The sequence below is a fragment of the Vicugna pacos genome, chromosome 8 (assembly GCF_048564905.1).
Source record: "Vicugna pacos chromosome 8, VicPac4, whole genome shotgun sequence".
In the NCBI taxonomy this organism is placed as follows: Eukaryota; Metazoa; Chordata; class Mammalia; order Artiodactyla; family Camelidae; genus Vicugna; species Vicugna pacos.
In genome coordinates, this window is record NC_132994.1 from 24120314 (window position 1) to 24142323 (window position 22010).

Sequence of the window (22010 nt, forward strand, 5' to 3'; positions counted from 1 at the left end):
TGACCATTGTGGTGTCTTCATTGGAAAAAATATTTCTAAATGTCCTCTGCCCACATTTTAATCAGATTTTTAAAAATTGAGTTGTATGAGTTCTTTATAAATTTTGGATATTATTCCCTTACCCAACACACAGTATAAAATAGTCTTTAATACATTTCGAGGCAAATTTTGTGAGTGATGTTAGATAGGGGTCCAATTTTCTTTTTCTGCATGTGGATATCCAGTTTTCTCAATACCATTTATTGAAGAGACTGTCATTTACTCATTGTATATTGTTGGTTCCTTAGTCATAGAATAATTGACAGTCTATGTGTGAGTTTGTTTCTGGGCTTTCTATTCTGTTCCATTGATCTATGTTTCTGTTTTTAATGCCGATATCTTACTGTTTTGATTACTATAGTTTTGCAATGTAGTTTGAAAACAGGGAATGTGATGACTCTAGCTTTGTTTTTCTTAGGATTACTCTGGCTGTGCAGAGTCTTTTGTGTTTCCATACAAATTTGATGATCTTTTTTTTCTGTTTCTGTGGAAAATGCCATTGGATCTTGATAGTGATTATGCTGAATCTATAATTGGCTTTGGGCAGTAGTGACATTTTAACAATATTAACTCTTCTAATCCATGAACATGGCATTTTTTTCCATTGTATTGTGTCTTCTTTGATTTCTTTCAGCAAAGTCTTACAGTTCTCATACAGGTATTTCACTCCCTTGGTTAAATTTATTCCTGGGTATTTTATTGTTTTTGAAGTTACTGTGAATGGGATTTTTTTTTGTTTGTTTTTCACTTTTTCAGATGTTTCACTGTTAGTGTAATATAAATGCAACTGATTTCTCTGTACTGATTTTATGACCTGCAACTTTACTAAATTCAACTACTAGTATAGTTATGTCTTTGGGATTTTCAATATATAATATCATGTCATCTGCAAATAGTGACAGTTTTACTTCTTCCTTTCCTATTTGGCTGCCTTTTATTTCCTTGTCTGGCCTGAATAAGAGTGGTAAAAAGCACCCTTGTCTTGTTCCTGATCTTGGAGGAAAAGCTTTCTTTTTCTTCACTGAGTATAGTAGTTGCATTCAGTATCATTAGGTGTGACCCTTCTATACACAATCTGTTTTCATGAAAGAATGCTGTACTTTCTCAGATGATGTTTCTGTACTTATTGAGATGATCATATGATTTTAATCTTTCATTATGTTAATATGGTATGTCACATTTATTGATTTGCATATGTCCAACCATCCTTGAATTGCAGGAATAAATTCAATTTGGTATATAAGCCTTTTAATGAATTCTTGAATTTGATTTGCTAGAATTGAGCATTTTTGCACCTGTGTTCTTAGGGATATGGTCTATAGTTTTCTATTTTTGTAGGGTTCTTTTCTAGCTTTGGTAGCAGGGTAATGCTGTCCACATAGAATAAGTTTGGAAATGTTCCCCCCTATCCAGTTTTTTAGAAGAGTGAAAAAGACTGGCATTAATTCTTCCTGAAATGTTTGGTAGAATTCATCAGTGAAGCCATCTGGTCCTGGGGTTTTCAGGTTTTGGTTACTGATTCAGTCTCCTTAAATGTTGTTGATCTGTTCATACTTTCCATTTCCTGGTTCACTCTTGCAGGGTTAAATGATTCTAAGAAGTTATCCACTTCCAGGTTATCTAATTTTTTGGCTAATAATTATTTATAGTAGTCTCTTTTCATCATAGATGTATTTCTGTACTGTCAGTTGTATTTTCTCCAGTTTCATTTTTGACTTTATTTCAGTCTTCTGTCTTATTTTCTTAGTTATGCTTGAGATGTGCCTTTTTTTTTTTTTTGCTTTCTGAAAAAAACATGTCTTTATTGATCTTTTCTATGTTTCTAGTCTCTGTTTCATTTATTTCTGCTAGAATCTTATTTTCTTTCTTCTGCTAACTTTGGGCTTAATTTGTTTTCTAGTCCCTTCAGGTGTAAAGTTAGGTTATTTATTTGCAATCTTTCTTTTTTTTCTAACATTGTTTTATTGATTTATAATCATTTTATAATATTGTGTCAAATTCCAGTGTAGTGCACAATTTTTCAATTATACATGAACATATATATATTCATTGTCACATTTTTTTCTCTGTGAGCTACCATAAGATCTTGTATTTATTTCCCTGTGCTATACAGTATAATCTTGTCTATTTTACAATTTTGAAATCCCAGTCTATCCCTTCCCACCCTCCACCCCCTTGGCAACCACAAGTTTATATTCTATGTCTGTGAATCTATTTCTGTTTTGTATTTATGCTTTGTCTGTTTGTTTGTTTTTAGATTCCACATATGAATGATTTCATATGGTATTTTTCTTTCTCTTTCTGGGTTACTTCACTTAGAATGACATTCTTCAGGAGCATCCATGTTGCCTCAAAGGGCGTTATGTTGTCAGTTTTTATGGCTGAGTAGTATTCCATTGTATAAATATACCATTTCTTTATCCAGTCATCTGTTGATGGATATTTAGGCTGTTTTCATGTCTTGGCTATTGTAAATAATGCTGCTATGAACACTGGGGTGCAGGTGTCATCCTGAAGTAGGGTTCCTTCTGGATATATGCCCAGGAGCGGGATTCCTGGGTCATACGATAAGTCTATTCCTAGTCTTTTGAGGAATCTCCATACTGTTTTCCACAGTGGCTGCACCAAACTGCATTCCCACCAGCAGTGAAGGAGGGTTCCCTTTTCTCCACAGCCTCTCCAGCATTTGTCATTTGTGGATTTTTGAATGATGGCCATTCTGACTGGTGTGAGGTGATACCTCATTGTAGTTTTGATTTGCATTTCTCTGATAATTAGTGATATTGAGCTACTTTTCATGTGCCTATTGATCATTTGTATGTCTTCTTTGGAGAATTGCTTGTTTAGGTCTTCTGCCCATTTTTGGATTGGGTTGTTTATTTTTTTCTTATTGAGTCGTATGAGCTGCATACATATTCTGGAGATCAAGCCTTTGTCAGTTTCATTTGCAAAAATTTTCTCCCATTCCATAGGTTGTCTTTTTGTTTTACTTATGGTTTCCTTTGCTGTGTAGAAGCTTGTAAGTTTCATTAGGTCCCATTTGTTTATTCTTGCTTTTATTTCTTCTAGGAGAAAATTTTTGAGATGTATGTCAGATAATGTTTTGCTTATATTTTCCTCCAGGAGGTTTATTGTATCTTGTCTTATGTTTGTGTTTTTGATCCATCTTGAGTTTATTTTTGTGTATGATGTAAGGGAGTGTTCTAGCTTCATTGTTTTACATGCTGCTGTCCAGTTTTCCCAACACCATTTGCTGAAGAGACTGTCTTTGTTCTATTGTATATTCTTGCCTCCTTTGTCGAAGATTAGTTGACCAAAAGTTTGTGGGTTCATTTCTGGGCTCTCTATTCTGTTCCATTGGTCTATATGTCTGTTTTTGTACCAATACCATGCTGTCTTGATGACTGTAGCTCTATAGTATTGCCTGAAGTCTGGGAGAGTAATTATTTCCAGCCTCTTTCTTTCTCTTCAGTAATGCTTTGGCAATTCTAGGTCTTTGATGGTTCCATATAAATTTTATTGTGATTTGTTCTAGTTCTGTGAAGTATGTCCTGGGTAATTTGATGGGGATTGCATTAAATCTGTAGATTGCCTTGGGCAGTGTGACCATTTTAACAATATTGATTCTTCCAATCCAAGAGCATGGGATATCTTTCCAGTTTTTAAAGTCTTCTTTAATTTCCTTCATCAGTGGTTTATAGTTTTCTGTGTATAATTCTTTCACCTCCTTGGTTAGATTTATTCCTAGGTATTTTATTACTTTGGGTGCTATTTTAAAGGGTATTGTTTCTTTACTTTCTTTTTCTGTTGATTCATCATTAGTGTAAAGAAATGCCACTGGTTTTTGAACGTTTATCTTGTAACCTGCTACCTTGCAGAATTCCTCAATCAGCTCTAGTAGTTTTTGTGTGGACCTTTTAGGGTTTTCTATGTATAGTAACATGTTGTCGACATATAGTGACACCTTTACCTCTTCTTTTCCAATTTGGATTCCTTTTATTTCTCTCTCTTGCCTGGTTGCTGTGGCTAGGATCTCCAAGACTATGTTGAATAGGAGTGGTGATAGTGGGCATCCTTGTCTTGTCCCAGATTTTAGTGGGAAGCTTTTGAGCTTTTCACCATTGAGTACTATGCTGGCTGTAGGAGTGTCATATATAGCTTTTATTATGTTGAGATGTGTTCCCTTTATACACACTTTGGTGAGAGTTTTTATCATAAATGGGTGTTGAATTTTATCAAATGCTTTTTCTGCATCAATTGAGATGATCATGTGGTTTTTGTCCTTTCTCTTGTTGACGTGATGTATTACATTGATTGATTTGCGTATGTTGAACCACCCTTGTGTCCCTGGGAGAAGCCCCACTCAGTCATGATGTAGAATCTTTATGTGCTGTTGGATTCTATTTGCTAATATTTTGGTGAGGATTTTGGCATCTATGTTCATCAGTGATATTGGCCTATAATTCTCTTTTTTGGTAGTGTCTTTGCCTGGTTTTGGTATCAGGGTGATGGTGGCTTCATAGAATGAGTTTGGGAGTATTCCCTCCTTTTCAAATTTCTGGAAGAATTTGAGAAGGACTGGTATGAGTTCTTTGTATGATTGGTAGAATTCCCCGGTGAAGCCGTCTGGTCCTGGACTTTTATTTGTAGGGAGGTTTTTTATTGCTAATTCGATTTCATTTCTAGTGATCAGTTTGTTCAAGTGGTCAGTTTCTTCTTGATTCAGTCTTGGTGGACGTATTGGCAATCTTTCTTATTTCTTAATATATGCATTTTATTCTCTCAGTACTGCTTTTGCAATATCCCATGATTGTGTATGTTATGTTTCCATTTTTCACTTGAGATATTCTTTGATTTTATACTTTGTAAGTATAATTGACACCTAATATATTAGTTTCAGGTGTATAAGGTAAAGATTTGACATTTAGGTATACTGTGAAATGACCAACATGATAAATCTTAACACCCATCACCATACATAGTTTCAGAATTTTTTTTCTTGTGATAAGAACTTTTAAGATCTGTTCTCTCAAGTATTTGCAAATATGCTAATACAGTATTATGAACTACACCACCATGGATATTGTACCTCCATGATATATTTATTTTACAACTGAAAATTTGTATGTTTTGAACACCTTTGGCCACTTCCCACCCCCAGCTTCTGGCAACCACCAGTTTGTTGTGTATTTCTAAGAGCTTGTTTTTTTATTGTTGTCTTTTCCAGATATAAGTGAGATGGTATTGTATTTGTCTTTTTTCTGTCTGACTTATTTCAGTTAGCATAATGCCCTCAGGTCCATTCATGCTGTTGCGAATGGCAAGATTTCATTATTTTTTATGGTGGAATATACTGTATAGATACTCACATACAATGCATTTTTTAAATCCATTCATGTGCTGATGGACATTGGGTTGTTTCCATATATTGGCTGTGTAAATAGTGCTGTACTGACCATTAGAATGTTTGTATTTTCTTGAAGTACTGTTTTTGTCTTCTTCAAGTAGATAGACAGTAGTGGAATTGCCTGATTGTATGATAGTCCTCCCTGTTGTTTTACATAGTGGCCATACCAGTTAACATTGCCACCAACAATGCAAAAGTGTTTCCTTTTCTCTACATGTATAGCAACACTTCTTATTCTTTATCTTTTTGATAATAGTCATTCTGATATACATGAAATGATAGTTCATTGTGGTTTTAATTTGCATTTCCCTGATGAGTAGTGATTTTGAGCAACTTTTCATGTGTCTGTTGGCCTTTTTTTGTATTCTTTGGAAAAAATGTCTATTCAGAGACTGCCCAGATCCTCTGCCCACTTTTAGTAGGATTTTTTTTTTTCCTTTTTGCTACTGAATTGGAGGAGTTCTTTATATACTTGGGATATTAGCCCCTTATCAGATATATGATATGCAAATGTTTTCTTCCATTGCCTTTTTATTTGTTGATGGTTTGCTCTGCTGTACAGAGCTTTTCAGTTTGATATAGTCCCACTTGTTTATTTTTGCTTTTGTTGCCTTTGGTTTTGGTGTCAAATCCAAAAATATCATTGCCAAGACCCGTGTCATTGAACTTACCACCTATGTTTTCGTCTAGAAGTTATATGGTTTCCAGTCTTACATTCAAGTCTTTGATCAATTTTTAGTATTTTTTTTAATTACAGTGTAAAATAGTGATCCAGTTTCATTATTTTGCATCTTGGCTGTCCATTTTTCCTAACACCATTTATTGAAGAGGCTGTCCTTTACCCATTGTACCTATTTTGGCTCCTTTGTCATAATTATTTGACTATGTTTGGGTTCTTATGTTTAATTGTGACATTTTAATCATAATGTGTCTTGGTGTGGGTCTCTTTGGGTTAATTTTATTTGGAACTCTCTGGGCTTCCTTAATCTAAATGTATTTTCTTCCCCAGGATAGGGAATTTTTTAGTCAGTACGTCTCCCATTAAGGTTTCTGCTCTTTCTTTGCTCCTTAGAGGACAACATCAGGCTAACTAGCATTCACATTATAAGTGTTCCAGAAGTCCCTTAACCTGTCTTCACTGTTTTTCAATTTTTGCTTCTCTGATTGGGTGAGTGCCTCTTGCCCTGTCTTCAAGTTCAGTGATCCTTTCTTCTGCTTCTAGTATGCTTTGAACCCTCCTAGTGCATTTTTTAGTAGTTATTGTATTACTTAGCTCTGTGACCTCCTTCTTGTATTTTCTATCTTTGTTGACATTCTGTGTTCAACCATTCTTTTCTTGAATTTGGTTAGCATTTTTATTACCATTACTTTCAGCTCTATCAGGTTAGTTTTCTCTGTTTTGTTAAGTTTTTTTTTTTCCTGAGATATCTTGTTCTTTCATTTGGAACATATTCCTCTGTTTTTTCATTTTGTTTGACTCTGTTTTGGTTTCTTTGCATTTGATGAAACACGTCTGTCTCGAAGCACTGGCCTTCTGCGTAAGATGAACCTTGTCATTCAACCCTGCACTAGCTCTTGGTTGTCTCAAACCTCTGTGTTTGTTCAAACAGCCTAATGTTTTTTTTGTTTTTTTTTTTTTTTTACTAGCTTATAGTAGTTGAAGGTATGCCAAGACCAGTCAGTGTTTTTAAGGGGAGGATCTCAGGTAGCACCTCTATTCAGGCTGATATGAAGTCAGACCCTGAGGCAGCAGATTTTAGCAAGTGCAAATGTATTCCGTCCTGTAGGATTACAGTATAAGCCCTGCTGGCCACCAGAGCCAGGCGATCTGGAGGTGTTTGCTGGGTGGCAGTGGTGAAAACTGGGGGCTCCAGTTGAGTGTAAGTTCTTTTCTGGTAGATACCAGTGAGCTGTAGTGAGGTAGAGGGGGAGCACAAAGATGGCATTCTCTGACCTATGTGCCCTGAGCACCTCTGTAGACTCTAGAATTGTTAAACCTGAAGCCCCCCTGGCCACAAGTGCCAAGTGATAAAGAGGTATCTGCTGGCAAGCTGAAAAAAGCAGAGCACCAGCTAAGGATCTAAGGCTATGTTTCCTTTGTCTACTTTCCTGAAGATAACTGACCTGAACCTGGAGTGAGGCAGAGAGAGTGCAGATTGTGCTCACTGCCTCCATTCCCCACAGGGACCTCTATAGGCTCCTATAAGTCTGCAAACCCAGAAGTCTGCCCCTCAGGCCAGAGCACCAATAGGCGTCTTTCTCAGAAAGAGTGTGGGTATGTTCCAGTTGGATGTCTGTACAGTGCCACGGGAGTGGCAATCTGCCATGAACCGTCTCTCTGATTGTTACAGTCCCATGGGACCCAGGAACACAAGCTCCCTTGGCCTCCCCTTTGTGGCAGCCACAAAATCTAGGTCACCAGACATGTAAAAGCTCCTCTTTGGGAAATACTGGTGCTCTTGAGCGTGACAGAGGGAGTGCTAGAAGGGCTGATGGGGTGCAAAGATGGCACCTGCTTAAAAAAAAGATAAAGTTAAAAAATGACACCTGCAAGCAGAGGGTGAATGAGTAAATAGAGCCCTCCAGTCTCCTTCCCCATGGAATATCCCAGCACGTCCTTGCCTCTCAACCACTACTTTAAAATTAGCAAGTGACTTTTACATAAAATTTGGGTACTTTTGAAAGGACTGCTTCTGCACTGGTTCCTGGGATGGATGAGTCTGCATGCAAGCCAGGTGTGGTGGGGACTCATTTTTCAGGTGCTGGTTTTAGAAGTTGGTATGCCAAATGTGGGATACAAACCCTTTATTCTTCAGGGGGAAAACTCTGGGTTCTGAGCTCCCTCCTGATCATGTGTCACTGCTAGGGATGGGGTTTATAGCAAGATTGTCTCTCGGCCTTTTTTCATTTTGATGTGGTTTCCCTCTTGTTTGCCAGACATGATGGGGTCATTCCACCAGTTTCTTTTCAGAGGAAATTGTTCCATTTATGGCTGTAGATTTGGTTGTCTAGGGAAGGAGGTAAGTTCAAGATCTTCCTACATCACCCATCACCCTCTTGAACCAGAGCCATTTTATTTTTCCTAATAGAAGAGAGAGATTTATTTTAACAAAATTATAAAGTAAAACTACAGAGAAATAAAGATATTGGACAATCACTTAGACAATAAGAAAATTAACAGTAATCAGCATAAGTACAATGATTATAAAGATCTGTTGATATGGAAGAAAATAACCAGAAGAAACACAAAAAATTTTAAAATACAGCATCACTGCTATACACATGGAAACATTTCCATAAAAAAATTAACTTCTCATTTAATCTGAAATTTATGTTCTATTGAAGTTTCCATCTGTATGTAATATCTTTCCCATCCTTTCTCCTTGAGTATATGTGCATTCTTAAAGCTTCACTGAATCTCTTGATAGCACCATTTTGTTTGTTTGGTCCTGTTTTTTTCCACCCATCCAGCCATGTGCCTTTGACTGGTGAATTCAGGCCATTTACATTCAGAGTAATCATTAATATGTAATCTTATTAACTGTATTCTGGTTTTGTATTTCCATGATTTCTTTTTCCCTCTTTTTGTCTTTTGTAGATCTGCTCCAGGTTTCTGCTTTGTGGTTACCAAAGAGGGCTACATAAAACATCTTACAGATTAAACAATCCATTTTAGGCTGATAGAAACTTACCTTTAATCCTAAAGTCTCCACCATTTTGCTCTTCCCTTTCATATATTGATGTCACAGTTTACCTCTTTTTTATTGCATATTAACAAATTTTAGTAGCCAGGTATTTTTCCTACTCATTCATTTAACCTTTATACTATAATTAAATAGTTAAACCACCATCCTACTACAGAGTTATAGTTTCCTGACTGCATATTTCTCATCTTTACCAGCATATTGTTTAATTTTGTATGTATTCATGTGATTTATTAGCCTGTTTTCATTTCAGCTTGAACTACTTTCAGCATTTCTTGCAAGACAGATAGATCTAGTCATGATTAACTCCTTCAGATTTTGTTTGGGAAAGCTCCTTCGTAACTGAAGGATAACTTTGCTAGATAAAGTATTCTTGGCTGGCCATTTCTATCTTTCAACTCTTTATGTTGTCATTCTACTGTCCCCTGGCCTGAATCTGTAGAGAAGTCTGCTGATAGCCTAATGGTGGTCCTTTGTAGATTCCTTTTTTTTTTTTCCCTGTGTCTGCCTTAATGTCTTAGAGAATGTCTTTTTGCATTGAGATAAAAGGATGATCTATTAACTTTATAGACTTGTATGTCCAAGTCGTTCCTCAGGTTTTGAAAGTTCTCAGCTATTATTTGTTTAAATTATCTCCTTGCCCCTCCCTCCTCTCTCTTCTCGTCTGGAACCCTGATTATTCTGATATTTGTCGTTTGATAGATATCCATAGATCACATAGGCTCTCTTTGCTCTTTTTTTAAGTTCCCCCTCCTCTTTTGTGTTACTTAAAAATTTCTAGCCTCCAAGTCAGTTATTCTTACGTCATATGCTCTGCTACATATTCTCTCTATTGCATGCTCTCCAGCTCCACAATTTTTATTTGGTTCTTTTTTATAATTTCTTTCTCGTTAATAGAGAATCATTTTGTTCCTATATTTTAGTCCTGACTTTATTGAATTGTCTGAGTTTTCTTGTAACCTGTTGAGTTGCTTCATAACATCTCTTTTAAATTCTTTATCAGATAAACTGCAGTATTCTGTGCCTTTGCACTTGATTACTAGAAATATGTAATTTTTATGTGATGCCATGTCTCCATGATATGATTTTTCATATTCCTTTTAGATGTGCATTGTTTTTGAGATAAGTAGATACCTTAACTCTTGTTGTCTTCAGTAGATGGTATGTTATATTCCATAATACTGATGTTATCTGATTTTTCCCTGTTTTTGTGAATTTGTACCTGCTGCAGCTTCTTGCTCCCTCTGTTGGGTGAATTTTGAACCTTTTATGTCCTCTCTGCTTCTTACAGTGGAGCAGGCTGGCTATTAGAAACCGCAAACTTCAGCTGTAGTAACCTTTGGGAAGACAAAAGAGAGGTTTCTGAGTATGGTGTCAGTCTACTAGAGCTTTATTTTGCAACAGCAGCTGGGAGCCCACATAGAGTGGGGGAAAGTTTGGGTTTAACACTGGGTGTGTTGGGGCGCCCACAGATCCAGTAGGGTGATCCCAGTGGCTCCTTGGTGGTCATCTGCAAAAAACAATCCCTTTACCACCAGTCGAGGTTCTTACCTGCATGTTTCGTAATATTCTTCTTACCCCCACCCCAGCTTTAAAACTCCCATCTTAGTACTCCAAGTGCTAGTGGAGAGAACAGATATCTCCAGCCCCTTCCTCCAGCTGGGAGAGCTGGGCAGTCACTGCTTTCCTTTTCCCCTGCAGGACAGGTCTCCTCCACCAGGTAAATCCTCCCTTTTAAGTGTTGACTTGGGCAGAGGCATGGTGCCAGGAAAGTTTCCCTACTGCCCCTGCCTCCACCAAACTTGATGTTTTTCTTTTTCTGTCTTCACTTATGTGCTGGAGTCTCTCTTTGGGAAGACTAGATTTCTGCAAGTTCTCTGTCTTTTGTGTGAGTGCCTGCCTGGGTGTTCATTCACCCAGTTTTTGCCTGGCCCTTTTGGTACCCCAGCTAGAACAGGTTTATTTGTCTCTTACCAGCTTCATGGTGGATAAGACAACTCCCGGGTTCCTTGGAGTAAGATACGAGGTCCCAAAACACCGCAGAAGTACTTTTGTTCATGGATGAGTGTCTAATTCATTGATTGAAAAAGGAATTTTTTGGCCATCATGTTGCTGATACCTCTCTCCAGTATCATCAGGTTTTCACTTCAGAAAGTTCACTTTAGGTGCAGGTTAAAGAAGAGACGGTCATGGTCAAAATTAGAAGCATGAAATGAGGGAACATTTATATAACTCTCCTCCATCTAAAGATAATGCAAACATTTGATTTTATATATAGTATTCTATAATTTTTAAAGTCATAGTATTGGTCTAATAGATTTTTCCAAATGGAATAGTGAAATGGTGACTACATCCTATTAATTAAGCCTACAAAGTAATATTACAATTAAGAAGTTAGGAATATATGAGGGAAATTTTTAAATGTTATGTATTTTAAATGTTACTTATTTATCAATAATGGCTTTTTGAATTATTATAAATATATTGCACTGCACTTTACAAAAGAAGGGTGCCATTTATACTCTGCAACTTTAAAAGTTAATTTATTTCAACATAGGATATTTGCTTAAATATGGTGTCCTTTATATATAAAATGGAAACGTACTTAGAAAATATAATGTTGCATCTAAAAGATTACCCAAGATTATGTAAGAGTATGAAAATACCTATACCCTTGCAAATTTTCTTTCAATTAGAGTTAAAAAGCAAATGCTAGAGCTACTGCAAAATCTAACTGCCCTAGCAGTACGTACAATATACTGCAGAAATGGAATTGACCTTTGTTATTAATAAAGACTTTTCATGCATAGTATTACTGAAACCTCATTTTATTAAAAGTAGGGAATGATAGTCTCACTAAATGCTGTCTGACTTTAAAATTAATTCTGTGAAGCCTAGTAGCACTGATTAATGTAAAATATATTTCACTTTAACTGGGTAGTTGAAAACAAAGGCATTTTATATTGCAGTAGCATAGAAGTCTCTAATTCCATACATGCTTCATAGAAACCAAACTCTAAAATTAAAATAATATCAGTAAGTTTATTAGATTGCCATAAAGATTTTTAATGGTTTCTTGTATCTGTGTATTTGCAGATCTTAGTGTATATGATACTTCCCTTAAACGACAATGTACCCCACTAGTTAGAAATGACAAAATGGTTTTGCTAGCCAAACCTAACAAGCAGTCTAAAAATGATTAAAATGATTGTTACAGTACTAGATTTTTTAAGTAATTTGGTTATAAATTGTTTGAATAATAGTATATAGTAAATGCAGATTATTTTGTAAAGTGCTATTTTAATGGTACAGGGGAATTTGTCACTTCGTGATATTTACTATTGATTCCATCTAAATGTAAACTTAATGTTCACAGCTGAAAAAAGAATCCAGGTTTTTCTAGACCATGTTTCGTTTTGCCTTAAAGAAGGTTATGTCTAAATTTATTCTTTAAAAAGAATAAGCACATAGGAAGAAGTATTACTGCACACGGGTTGAACATTTGAGCTTTGAATTCAGATTGCTCATATTGCCTCCAACTGGCTAGGTGACAGGTCACGAACATACCTTAACTGTTATTGCTTCATATAGAAAATGAAGATTCTAATAGTAACTACCTTACAGAGTTGAGAAAATTAACTGAAGTTAAAAAGTATAAAATATTTAGGATATTATTTAACAGAGAAAGCTTTCTTATTACTATTAGAATTCTTTGGCAACTTCTATGTTCAGTACGTATTCATCTTAAAGTTATTAAATTGGTCAGTTTATTAAAAATATGTAAAAATGAAAGGATATCCCATAATTTTTTCTCTAATCAGTGTTTTTTTGTTTTAGGTCACTTTTCACATTGAACCATATAAGAATCGAGATGAGCAAAACATGTACACAAATGTCAAATACATTATAGATAAGTGAGTTCCTTTTATGCTATAATTACTATTACAAGTATATTTAGATTTGAATGACTGACATTTAAACTAATTTTATAGTGAACATTGCAATCATTTTAAGGAACGTTTCTGAATTTCCTTATAATACAGTTAAAGGTTGCTCTTTTTATTGTTTTATTAGACTATGATTCTGTTATCTGACATTTTAAATTGATATTCTGTAATCTTATGAATATCTAGTTATCTTTTTAAAAGGACAGAGTATGAAATGTGAACTGCTTTTATAGTGGTGCACCCACATCTAATGTTTTCATTTATATTTAGTATGATCACAAGGAAAGAATTTATTACTACAGTTTCACTTTAAGGGTTTCACTAATAGTCTGTGACAGGTGCCATACTCTTACAAACATGTCATCAACAGTGGGACATTTATCACTTACACAAAAAAAGTGGTATTTTTATGTAGAAAGTGGGCTTTTTATTGTTAATCATTTCTAAACCATAATATAATTAATTCCTTGTTTGGTAATGTCTTAATGTATCCAGTATCTCATTTCCCAATGTGTAAAATTAAAAATGCATTTTTAATTTTACAATTAGAGCCAGTTCATCAAAGAAGGTGAACAAAGTGCTTAAACTGCACTGATTACCTTCATTTTCAATACTAAAACAATTATTGTCTATGGCAAATGAGTTATGTATATTCACTTTGCTTTTTACCTGTTTGTATTCTAGATATGGAAATCACCCAGCCTTTTATAGGTATAAGACTGAGACTGGCAAAGCTCTTCCAATGTTTTACGTCTATGATTCCTATATCACAACTCCTGAAAAATGGGCCAATTTGTTAACCAGCTCAGGGTCTCGGAGCATTCGCAATTCTCCTTATGATGCATTATTTATTGCGCTTCTAGTGGACAGCAAACATAGATATGAAATTCTTCGAGGTGGTTTTAATGGAATTTACACATATTTTGCCACAAATGGCTTTACTTATGGCTCATCATATGAGAACTGGGCTAAGCTAAAATATTTTTGTGATCAGTACAACCTGATATTTATCCCAAGTGTGGGCCCAGGATACATAGATACCAGCATCCGTCCGTGGAACACTCAGAATACTCGCAACCGAATCAATGGGAAATACTACGAGACCGCTCTGAGTGCTGCACTCCACGCCCAACCCAGTATAATTTCCATCACCTCCTTTAATGAGTGGCATGAAGGAACTCAGATTGAAAAGGCTGTTCCCAAAAGAACTAGTAATACTGTATACCTGGATTACCGGCCTCATAAACCAAGCCTTTATCTAGAGCTAACTCGTAAATGGTCTGAAAAATACAGGAAGGAAAGAGCAGCTTATGCATTAGATCCCCAGCTACCTCTTTTTTAATGCACTGATAAAAGTTTAATAAGTATAGAAATCACCTAATTTCAAGACATTCCTTTTGTTTTGAGTTACAGAAAGCAAACTGTCAATATGCTACTATCACCTCTAAAAAATGTGCGGGTTATTTTTATTAGAGATAGTAATATTATGATTGCCACCTTACACAGTGTTGCACTGAGAAAATACCTGAGAGAAAAGTTGTGCAAATAACATTCCTTGTAGCATAACTTGCTGAATTTCTGACTGAAATTGAAATCCTGCTTTGATAGCTCTTTTTATTCCACATTAGATAATTGCTTGTGTTCCATAAAGTAGCACACAGTTAAATCCTACTGTGTTCTGGGCCCAAAGAAATAGGATCGTGTGTATATTTGGTGTCTGTTGAAGAAAAAAACAAGACCTGAAAGATAATGTACATGTTCTTTTTTTTTTTTTTTCCAAATGATCCAGTCAACTATGTTAAATTTGTTAGTGTTCAGACTTTGGATAACTCTCCAATGATAGTTCTTAAGAAAAGTAAAATCATATATGCCTTTTGCCTTACTGTGAACCATATTACATGAAGAAGACCTGCTTTCTATACCTAATCATTTGCACATTTTTGGTGAGCTATATATAGCATGCTGTTTTGCATGTCTAATATTTACAGCTACTTCTCAATTATTAAATAAAAAATAGCTGTTTCACAGTTATTATGAAAATATAATGCCCCAAATGTTGTCTTTAAAGTCAATCTTTAACTTGTTATTATGCATGTTTTTAAATTTAATGTTAATTAGAGACCAACTGTTAGATGAGAAAAAGTTGATACTATCATTAGATTGCCTTTTAAGATTTTAAGCTATTTTTTACTAACATTAATGGAGAAAATTTGCTAAGCATTTTCAATTTTAAAGACATGGAAATGAAAATTCCTTTGCATCTTAAATTCATTCCTGAAGTTTGACTAAGTGGGTTTAAATACCTAATGATGGAAATAATACCTTAATTTAATTTAAAGTACTGTCTTTGAAATATATACAATAATATCCCCATCTAAAAATGGTCATGTTACCTGTCAGGGTAAAGATATGTGATCAGTCGTCATAATGTGATGAAGTAATCATCTGAATGCTAAAATGAATGTTTAATTTCTAAAGAATAAAAAACACTGTATCATATAGTTAATATTTGTAATTAGAACTATAGTAAAAAGTCTAATATGCTATTACATGAATATTATTTAGATATTTAATTCACTAAAGATAAACAATAGGGAAATACTAAACAATATATATATAAATGTTCAGAGTACAAAGACACTCATCAGACAGTTTATTTCAAAAGCACTGTTTAAAAATAGATTTCACTATCATGGCTTTGTAAACAGGCATGATTAATGTTAAACTTATCTGTAACTTAAGAATTTGCCATTACTCAGAATGCTCATGCCATGGGAAATTAGTACAATAGCAATTAATAATTTACTTTCTGAGGAAATTATAAGAATAAATCACTATAATGTTATAACCAAGCATTTTCATAGGAACACTCATACATTTATAACCTGTGGATTTTTTTTTCCTTACATCCAGTGAGCCACTATATATTATCTTAGGGATAAATTCTAAATATGTCATACCTAATAATTGTTTATAACATACCATATTTTATTAAAATTAGAGAAATATCTACCACACAGGAATTTTTGGCATTGCATATGTCATATGTTTGAGCCCAGCATGATGTAAATTGTATTCACTTTCTCTGAATCTCAGAACGATTTCATAAAAACAAGATAAGCAAATCCTCAATATGGACACCACTGTCTCTCCAGCTCCCACTGCAGACACAGATCATCTGTGACAGCAAACTTTGCCTCTGAGCTTTGTTGGAGTTCCCAACACATTACCCCAAACAGCCAGATTTCTAAGAAAGATAAGATAGGTTCTCATTTCGGAAAGTTATTCTCAAGGGAAGAATGTTTGGAGTCACATCTCATGATAATTAACTGATTTATAGTTATTTGACTATCATATTTCTTTTCTGTTTAAAAAAGTTATTAGAAGGAATAGGGAGGAATGCTTTCACAATCTTCCTCAGGTATGTATTACAGCTGCCTTATACCATTTGACTCATAAAAAGTTTAGATTCTATGATCACAAGTAAATAAAGAATTGATTTCTTTAAAAAAACTATAGGTTTCAATTCAATAAACTAAAGTGACTGTTACAAGTAGTATAATATATGCAATGCATGAATTATAATGCATTATTTTACAGTTTAATCGGTTTGTTTTGACTATAGAAACCAAATTTCTTTTACTGCTCCCTTTAAGGACTGATGTTGTCAAAAACTGCTGTTACTGATCTCAGTTGTATATTAACTTTTTTGTTTTAAGAGTGTGAAATTTTAAAATAGCTATTTTTGTTATATGAAGTAGTTAACTTTTATCTAATAAAAGCATATATGAAATATATTGTATCCTAGATATAAAAATCTATATGAAATGTTTTATTTCTGATTAACAGTTCAAAAGTAGTATTCAGTCAGGACACTATGTATTTTCCATTTGAAATATGCAGCGTTTAAAAAAGGTAAACATCTTTATCCTTTTTTAAATCTGTGAATTTGTTATACACACAAAAAGTTTTTTTTTTTTTAATTTGGGAGATGTTTTCTTATGATTATGCCCAAAGAATATATATTAGCTCCAACATTCTTTAGGAAATTTATCTTCCCCTAAAACAAAAGTAATAAGCCACCAGAGAACCTACCAAGTTCATAACTAAACACTTTTTGAAACTGATCAGTTATTCAGTTTAAACACAGTGACTGCTCCTTATATAGTGCCTACAGAAACAGTCCTTAAAAGTCTTAATTTGAGATTTAAATAAAGGTTGAACAGTCTCATGTCCCACTGTGTAGAAGCAATACTTTATAAAAATAACTGAAATTTAACTGGTCATAAACATTTACAATTTCAAAATGAAACACCAAGCCAAAAAGTTTTTTGGCTCAGATGGATACTTTTTTTTTTTAAATATACTTTAAATTTTATACTGACTTTGTTATATATCCACATAAAGGCTAAATGTTATTGTATGCTGAATGTATGATTATTATCCGTAAGAATTCAGGTATACTACGTTGATTTACATACAGAGACTCATTCATCCTAAGTCAAATCAAAGAACGTAGTCGCAGTGCTGTTATATTCCAGGTATCAATGAAGGGGGGAACACTTTTCAATGTGATTAGCTTTTGTTATCATAAAATTACTATTTATAATATCAAAAGATAAATAATTTAAGATTAATTAGTAAATTTTAGATCTATGATTATTTGCCTAAAGTTGAAACATACTGGCACTTTTTATATGTTCTAGGCTTCATTTAAAGCATCTTATGTATTGTACTTCAAATTTCTCTATGTTTATGGTTAATTTTTTATATAAATTTAAAAAGCCTTTGAGTCTATTCCACTGAAATACATATTTCATGATACAGAATGATATACCATGGTAGCTATAATTCTGTGAACAAGTCAGCTTATGGTATATGATTATATCATCATGCTTTTGTGTTTTTATTTGACTTTTTAAAAGAATAGGTTAAAAATCTAAACAATCATTTTAAACACCACAAAATAAAGGGGCAGAGTTCAGCTACTCAGTGGCATCTAAAATAAATACATTATGTCTGCGCACAAAAGTATTTTTGAGTCAGTTTTACAAAAGCCATTTTCAAAATACTGTATAGCACCACGTTAATTTGATTATAGTGGCTAACAATGTAACCTTTATCCTTACCTTGAAAATATCAAATGAAAAAAATATTTAGAAGAAATTCAATTGTAGTACATGTAGTACATTTTAGAAATGTACATGTCTGAACACAGTCACTTATGAGTAGCAGCCACTTTTTTGTTTATATGTACTAAATTTACATTTATTGAGTACTGCCATTCTATATATCATTTTTTAATTACCTAAACATTCATGTGGCAGACTAAGCCATTATTAAAATGAAGCAGTCTAATCTGACTCCCTGTAAAGTCAACAGCAAATCTGATTGCTAAATTCTTACTTGAAAATTTGCTGTTATATTTATTTAATGTGCATTCTTGAAAATTATGCTCTTGACTTTTTAGGCGTTTTTATAAGCAAAATATTTGGTGACAATCATATAAACAGTAGTTGAGTTCAAATTCTATTTTATTTTTCCTTATATGAGTATTATGAGTTTGTAGCTGAAGTCTTAATTTAATCCTCAAATAAAATATTTCCTTAGTGCACATGTTTCTCATGTCATTTTTTTTACTTGAGTAATTTTTAGGTAATGTTTCCTCTTAGAATATGTGTACTCTGACTCTGCAAAAAAGATTTGACATATTTTTATAAGAAATAATTAACAACGAATATATAAATAAGAACGGAATTTAACAAAGGATGTACATATACGGTACTAGCATGTATTGCTGATGACTGCACTGGCACTGAACTGAAACACAAGGTGTTATATGGCTCTTGTCAGAAAATTCACCTTGTCGATACATTTTAAAATACATATCTTAAACAGGCACTATACCTAAGGTCAAAACTGTCAGGCAACATAAATAAATACATTAGGTTTAAACCCTGTGGAGTCCTATGGACTGTGGACGACTGTCACCTAATAGGAGTAGTTGCTAACAGCTCTTGTCAGTGTTGTCCCCTTTGCAGCTATGGGTCCCTAAAATGAGGAAGTATGTATTTCTGCGTGTGTGTAAATTTTTCTAATTAAAATTTGTTGGCAAATGTTGCAAGAGTTTTTAAATATTTGCTGGTTGGATCCAGCTCATTGGTCACTAGTTTTTGACCTCTGATGTTAAGAATGTAAAACTGTATTACGAAAAATGTCCTCAACATTTTATAACACTCACAGGGATTTCATATGACTAGTTATTGTGATGATTATTAGATATATTCCAAGTATATAACAGTAAAAGTCAAGTCAGTAAAAGTGAATCCATGTGGCTCTGATTATGTGATAGCTTTCCCCAGGTCTTGTCTGATCAGAAATTAAACCACCAGAAAAGTGAGTTAGGTGCATATCTCTTAGCCAGTCTTCTCTATTATTCCTCCTGAATTTACTTTTGAGTAGCTGAGTTGAGTTCATTTATATTTATTGAGAAGGACCTGGAATGCTTTTATTCTGTTACTTTTTAGATATGGATCCATTGTTGAAGCCTAGCAAGTAGGTAGGAAAAAACCATAGGTAATTGCATTTAATTCTGGTGTCCACTTCTGCAACCTATTTTTTGTCCTTTTGCCTCCTGCCTGCCTCTGCCCACCTGCCTGCTGCTCAGCCTTCCTGTCTGTCTGAGCCTCAACTCACCTGGCCTCTTACCAGCTTTATTTCAAAAAGGATAGTAATGATTTGTTAGGATACATAATATGTGACAATACAGTCTCAAAAGGAGAGCAGGAATAAAAATACACTTATTGAGCCCAGCACTAAATGAAAACTGATTAATGTGGTAAATATACTGCTATACTTGTGGCCACAAATTTAAGCTTTTGAGTAGCCAGTGTGAAAAAGGACATCTAATCATGTACACATTGTGCAGTGCCCATAGTGTAAGGCAGAAGTAAATTTCTCAAGAAAAAAGACAGCTGCTTTGCTGTTAAGAGGAATTTCTTCTGAGGATTCTCATAAAGGGGATACTATACTACAATAAACAGTATCTTTATCAGCACCTTCCCTATAATGCATCGAGATCAAAGTTCATAAGACTTTTTAATAAATACCTTTATAGTATATGATTACAGACTCATACCAAAGCACCATTTACTAAAAGCAGTCATACATCTATCCATCCATCTGTCCGTCCATCTATATGCAGGATGGCCCTCAAGCAGTCTCCCTTGATTTCTTTTTGAGTATTCATTAATTAAATATTTCTTGACTTTCTTCCAGATAATGTAGTGGTGAAGGGGATATACACTTAAATAAGTTGCTTTCTTCTTTCAAGATGCTTAGTTTTTAACTGATAAAGCATTAGGTTTTAGGTAATGCAGTTTATACTTCTTGATTCCTTATGTCTAATGAGCTATACCCATGACAGAGCCTTTCTCATAAGTAATCAAAATGAAAGGCACTTGAGTTAATTAAATATATATTAGTTCCAGGAAGAAAAATGAAATTAGTAATATAGCTTAGAATTTTATATAAAGATTTCTATTTGCTGAATTGGTAATAACCATAACTCACTATTAACAAAAAATAAACCAAAATGTTTACTAAAAACTGATCTGCCCACTTTCCATATCTAAAATGAGGGGATTGGGTTGGATGATAGCTAAGACTGGTAATCAGCACTGTTTATCTGTTAATGTTATCAACAGCATCAAAAAAAGAGAAAGAAACATCTGCATTTCTGTAATTAAGATGTAAAATCTGCCTAGGGGCGGGGAAGAATTCTATAAAACCATACCAACCTTAAAACTAACATTTGTCATCTACTCAAATGTTTTGTAACTCAAGTCTTTTCCTTTCATGTAACACTGTTGTGGATATTAAATATATTAATACAAAGCAAGTGCCTACAACAGTCCTAGAAGATGGTAATGTTTAACAAACGTTGGCCATTACTGTCACTTTATACTCAAAATGGGAACAACCCGAATGTCCTGCAGTGGGTAAAAGGATAAATGAACTCTGGTACATTCATACAATAGAATATTGCTTGGCAACGGTAAGTAACTAAACACTGCTACATATAACCACATGGATGAATCTCAAATGCATTATGTTATGTAACAGAAGTCAGCCTCCAAGGATTTTGTATTTTATGATTCTATTTATACTACATTCTGGAAAAGACAAAACTCCAGCCAGAATAGATTAGCAATCATCACGGTTTAGGAGTTGGAGGCACGGAGGTTGACTACGAAGGAGCAGCACAAGGTAATTTGGAAGATGAGGGAACTATTCTGTGCCCTGACTAAGGTAGTGATTACCTGAGTCTGCTCATCTGCCAAAACTGACAAGAGCCAACAACTCCCCCGCCAACATGCACACACAAAGAACAGATGAATTTTCTATATATTTTTTAAAAACCCACAATCGGTACTACTACACAGTCACACAAATGGCTAAAATTACAATGACCGACAATACTAAAACTCTCATACTTTTCTAGGGGTATTATAAAATATTTCACTGGCAGTTTTTTATAAAGTTAATCATACCTTCACCATATGACTGACAAATGTACTTTCACTAGTAGAATTTCTCAGCTTCTCTCATCATTCTCTCAGAACATGACGCTGTCATTCAGGCCATGCAACCAGAAAGCTGGGGTTATTCTTTGCCTTATCACACCTTCTCATGTCCTAAATCCCATCAACATTAAGTACTACTTCCTTTTTCCCCTATATATTTCCTAAATACTTTTGCTCTTCTCTGTGTGTACTATTTCTGATCATAGCCAGGACATAATCATTTTTCACTTGGCCTATATAGCTTCTCAGCTGCTTTATATACCTACAGTACTGTCTATTTCAAATCAGTCTCTAGACTCAGAGTCTAGGTCATTCTCTTGCTTCAGAT

General features: G+C 34.3%; 1 protein-coding gene and 1 long non-coding RNA gene across 2 annotated transcripts in view; one reads left to right on the forward strand and one right to left on the reverse strand.

Annotated features, from left to right (window-relative positions):
• MANEA (mannosidase endo-alpha) overlaps positions 1–18711 on the forward strand; it is a 60665-nt gene extending 41954 nt beyond the window's left edge. Inside the window, exons 4-5 of the mRNA XM_006200275.4 lie at positions 12988–13064; positions 13782–18711. Coding sequence (XP_006200337.1) covers positions 12988–13064; positions 13782–14439 — 735 coding nt within the window. The 3' untranslated portion in view covers positions 14440–18711. The remainder of the gene's footprint in view (positions 1–12987; positions 13065–13781) is intronic.
• Positions 8237–14687, reverse strand: LOC140697671 (uncharacterized). Its single transcript, XR_012074863.1, has 4 exons — positions 14623–14687; positions 11125–11309; positions 10373–10487; positions 8237–8528 (listed from the first exon to the last, which is right to left on the reverse strand). It is a non-coding gene; the product is annotated as an uncharacterized lncRNA (long non-coding RNA).
• Positions 18712–22010: the final 3299 nt, after the last annotated feature.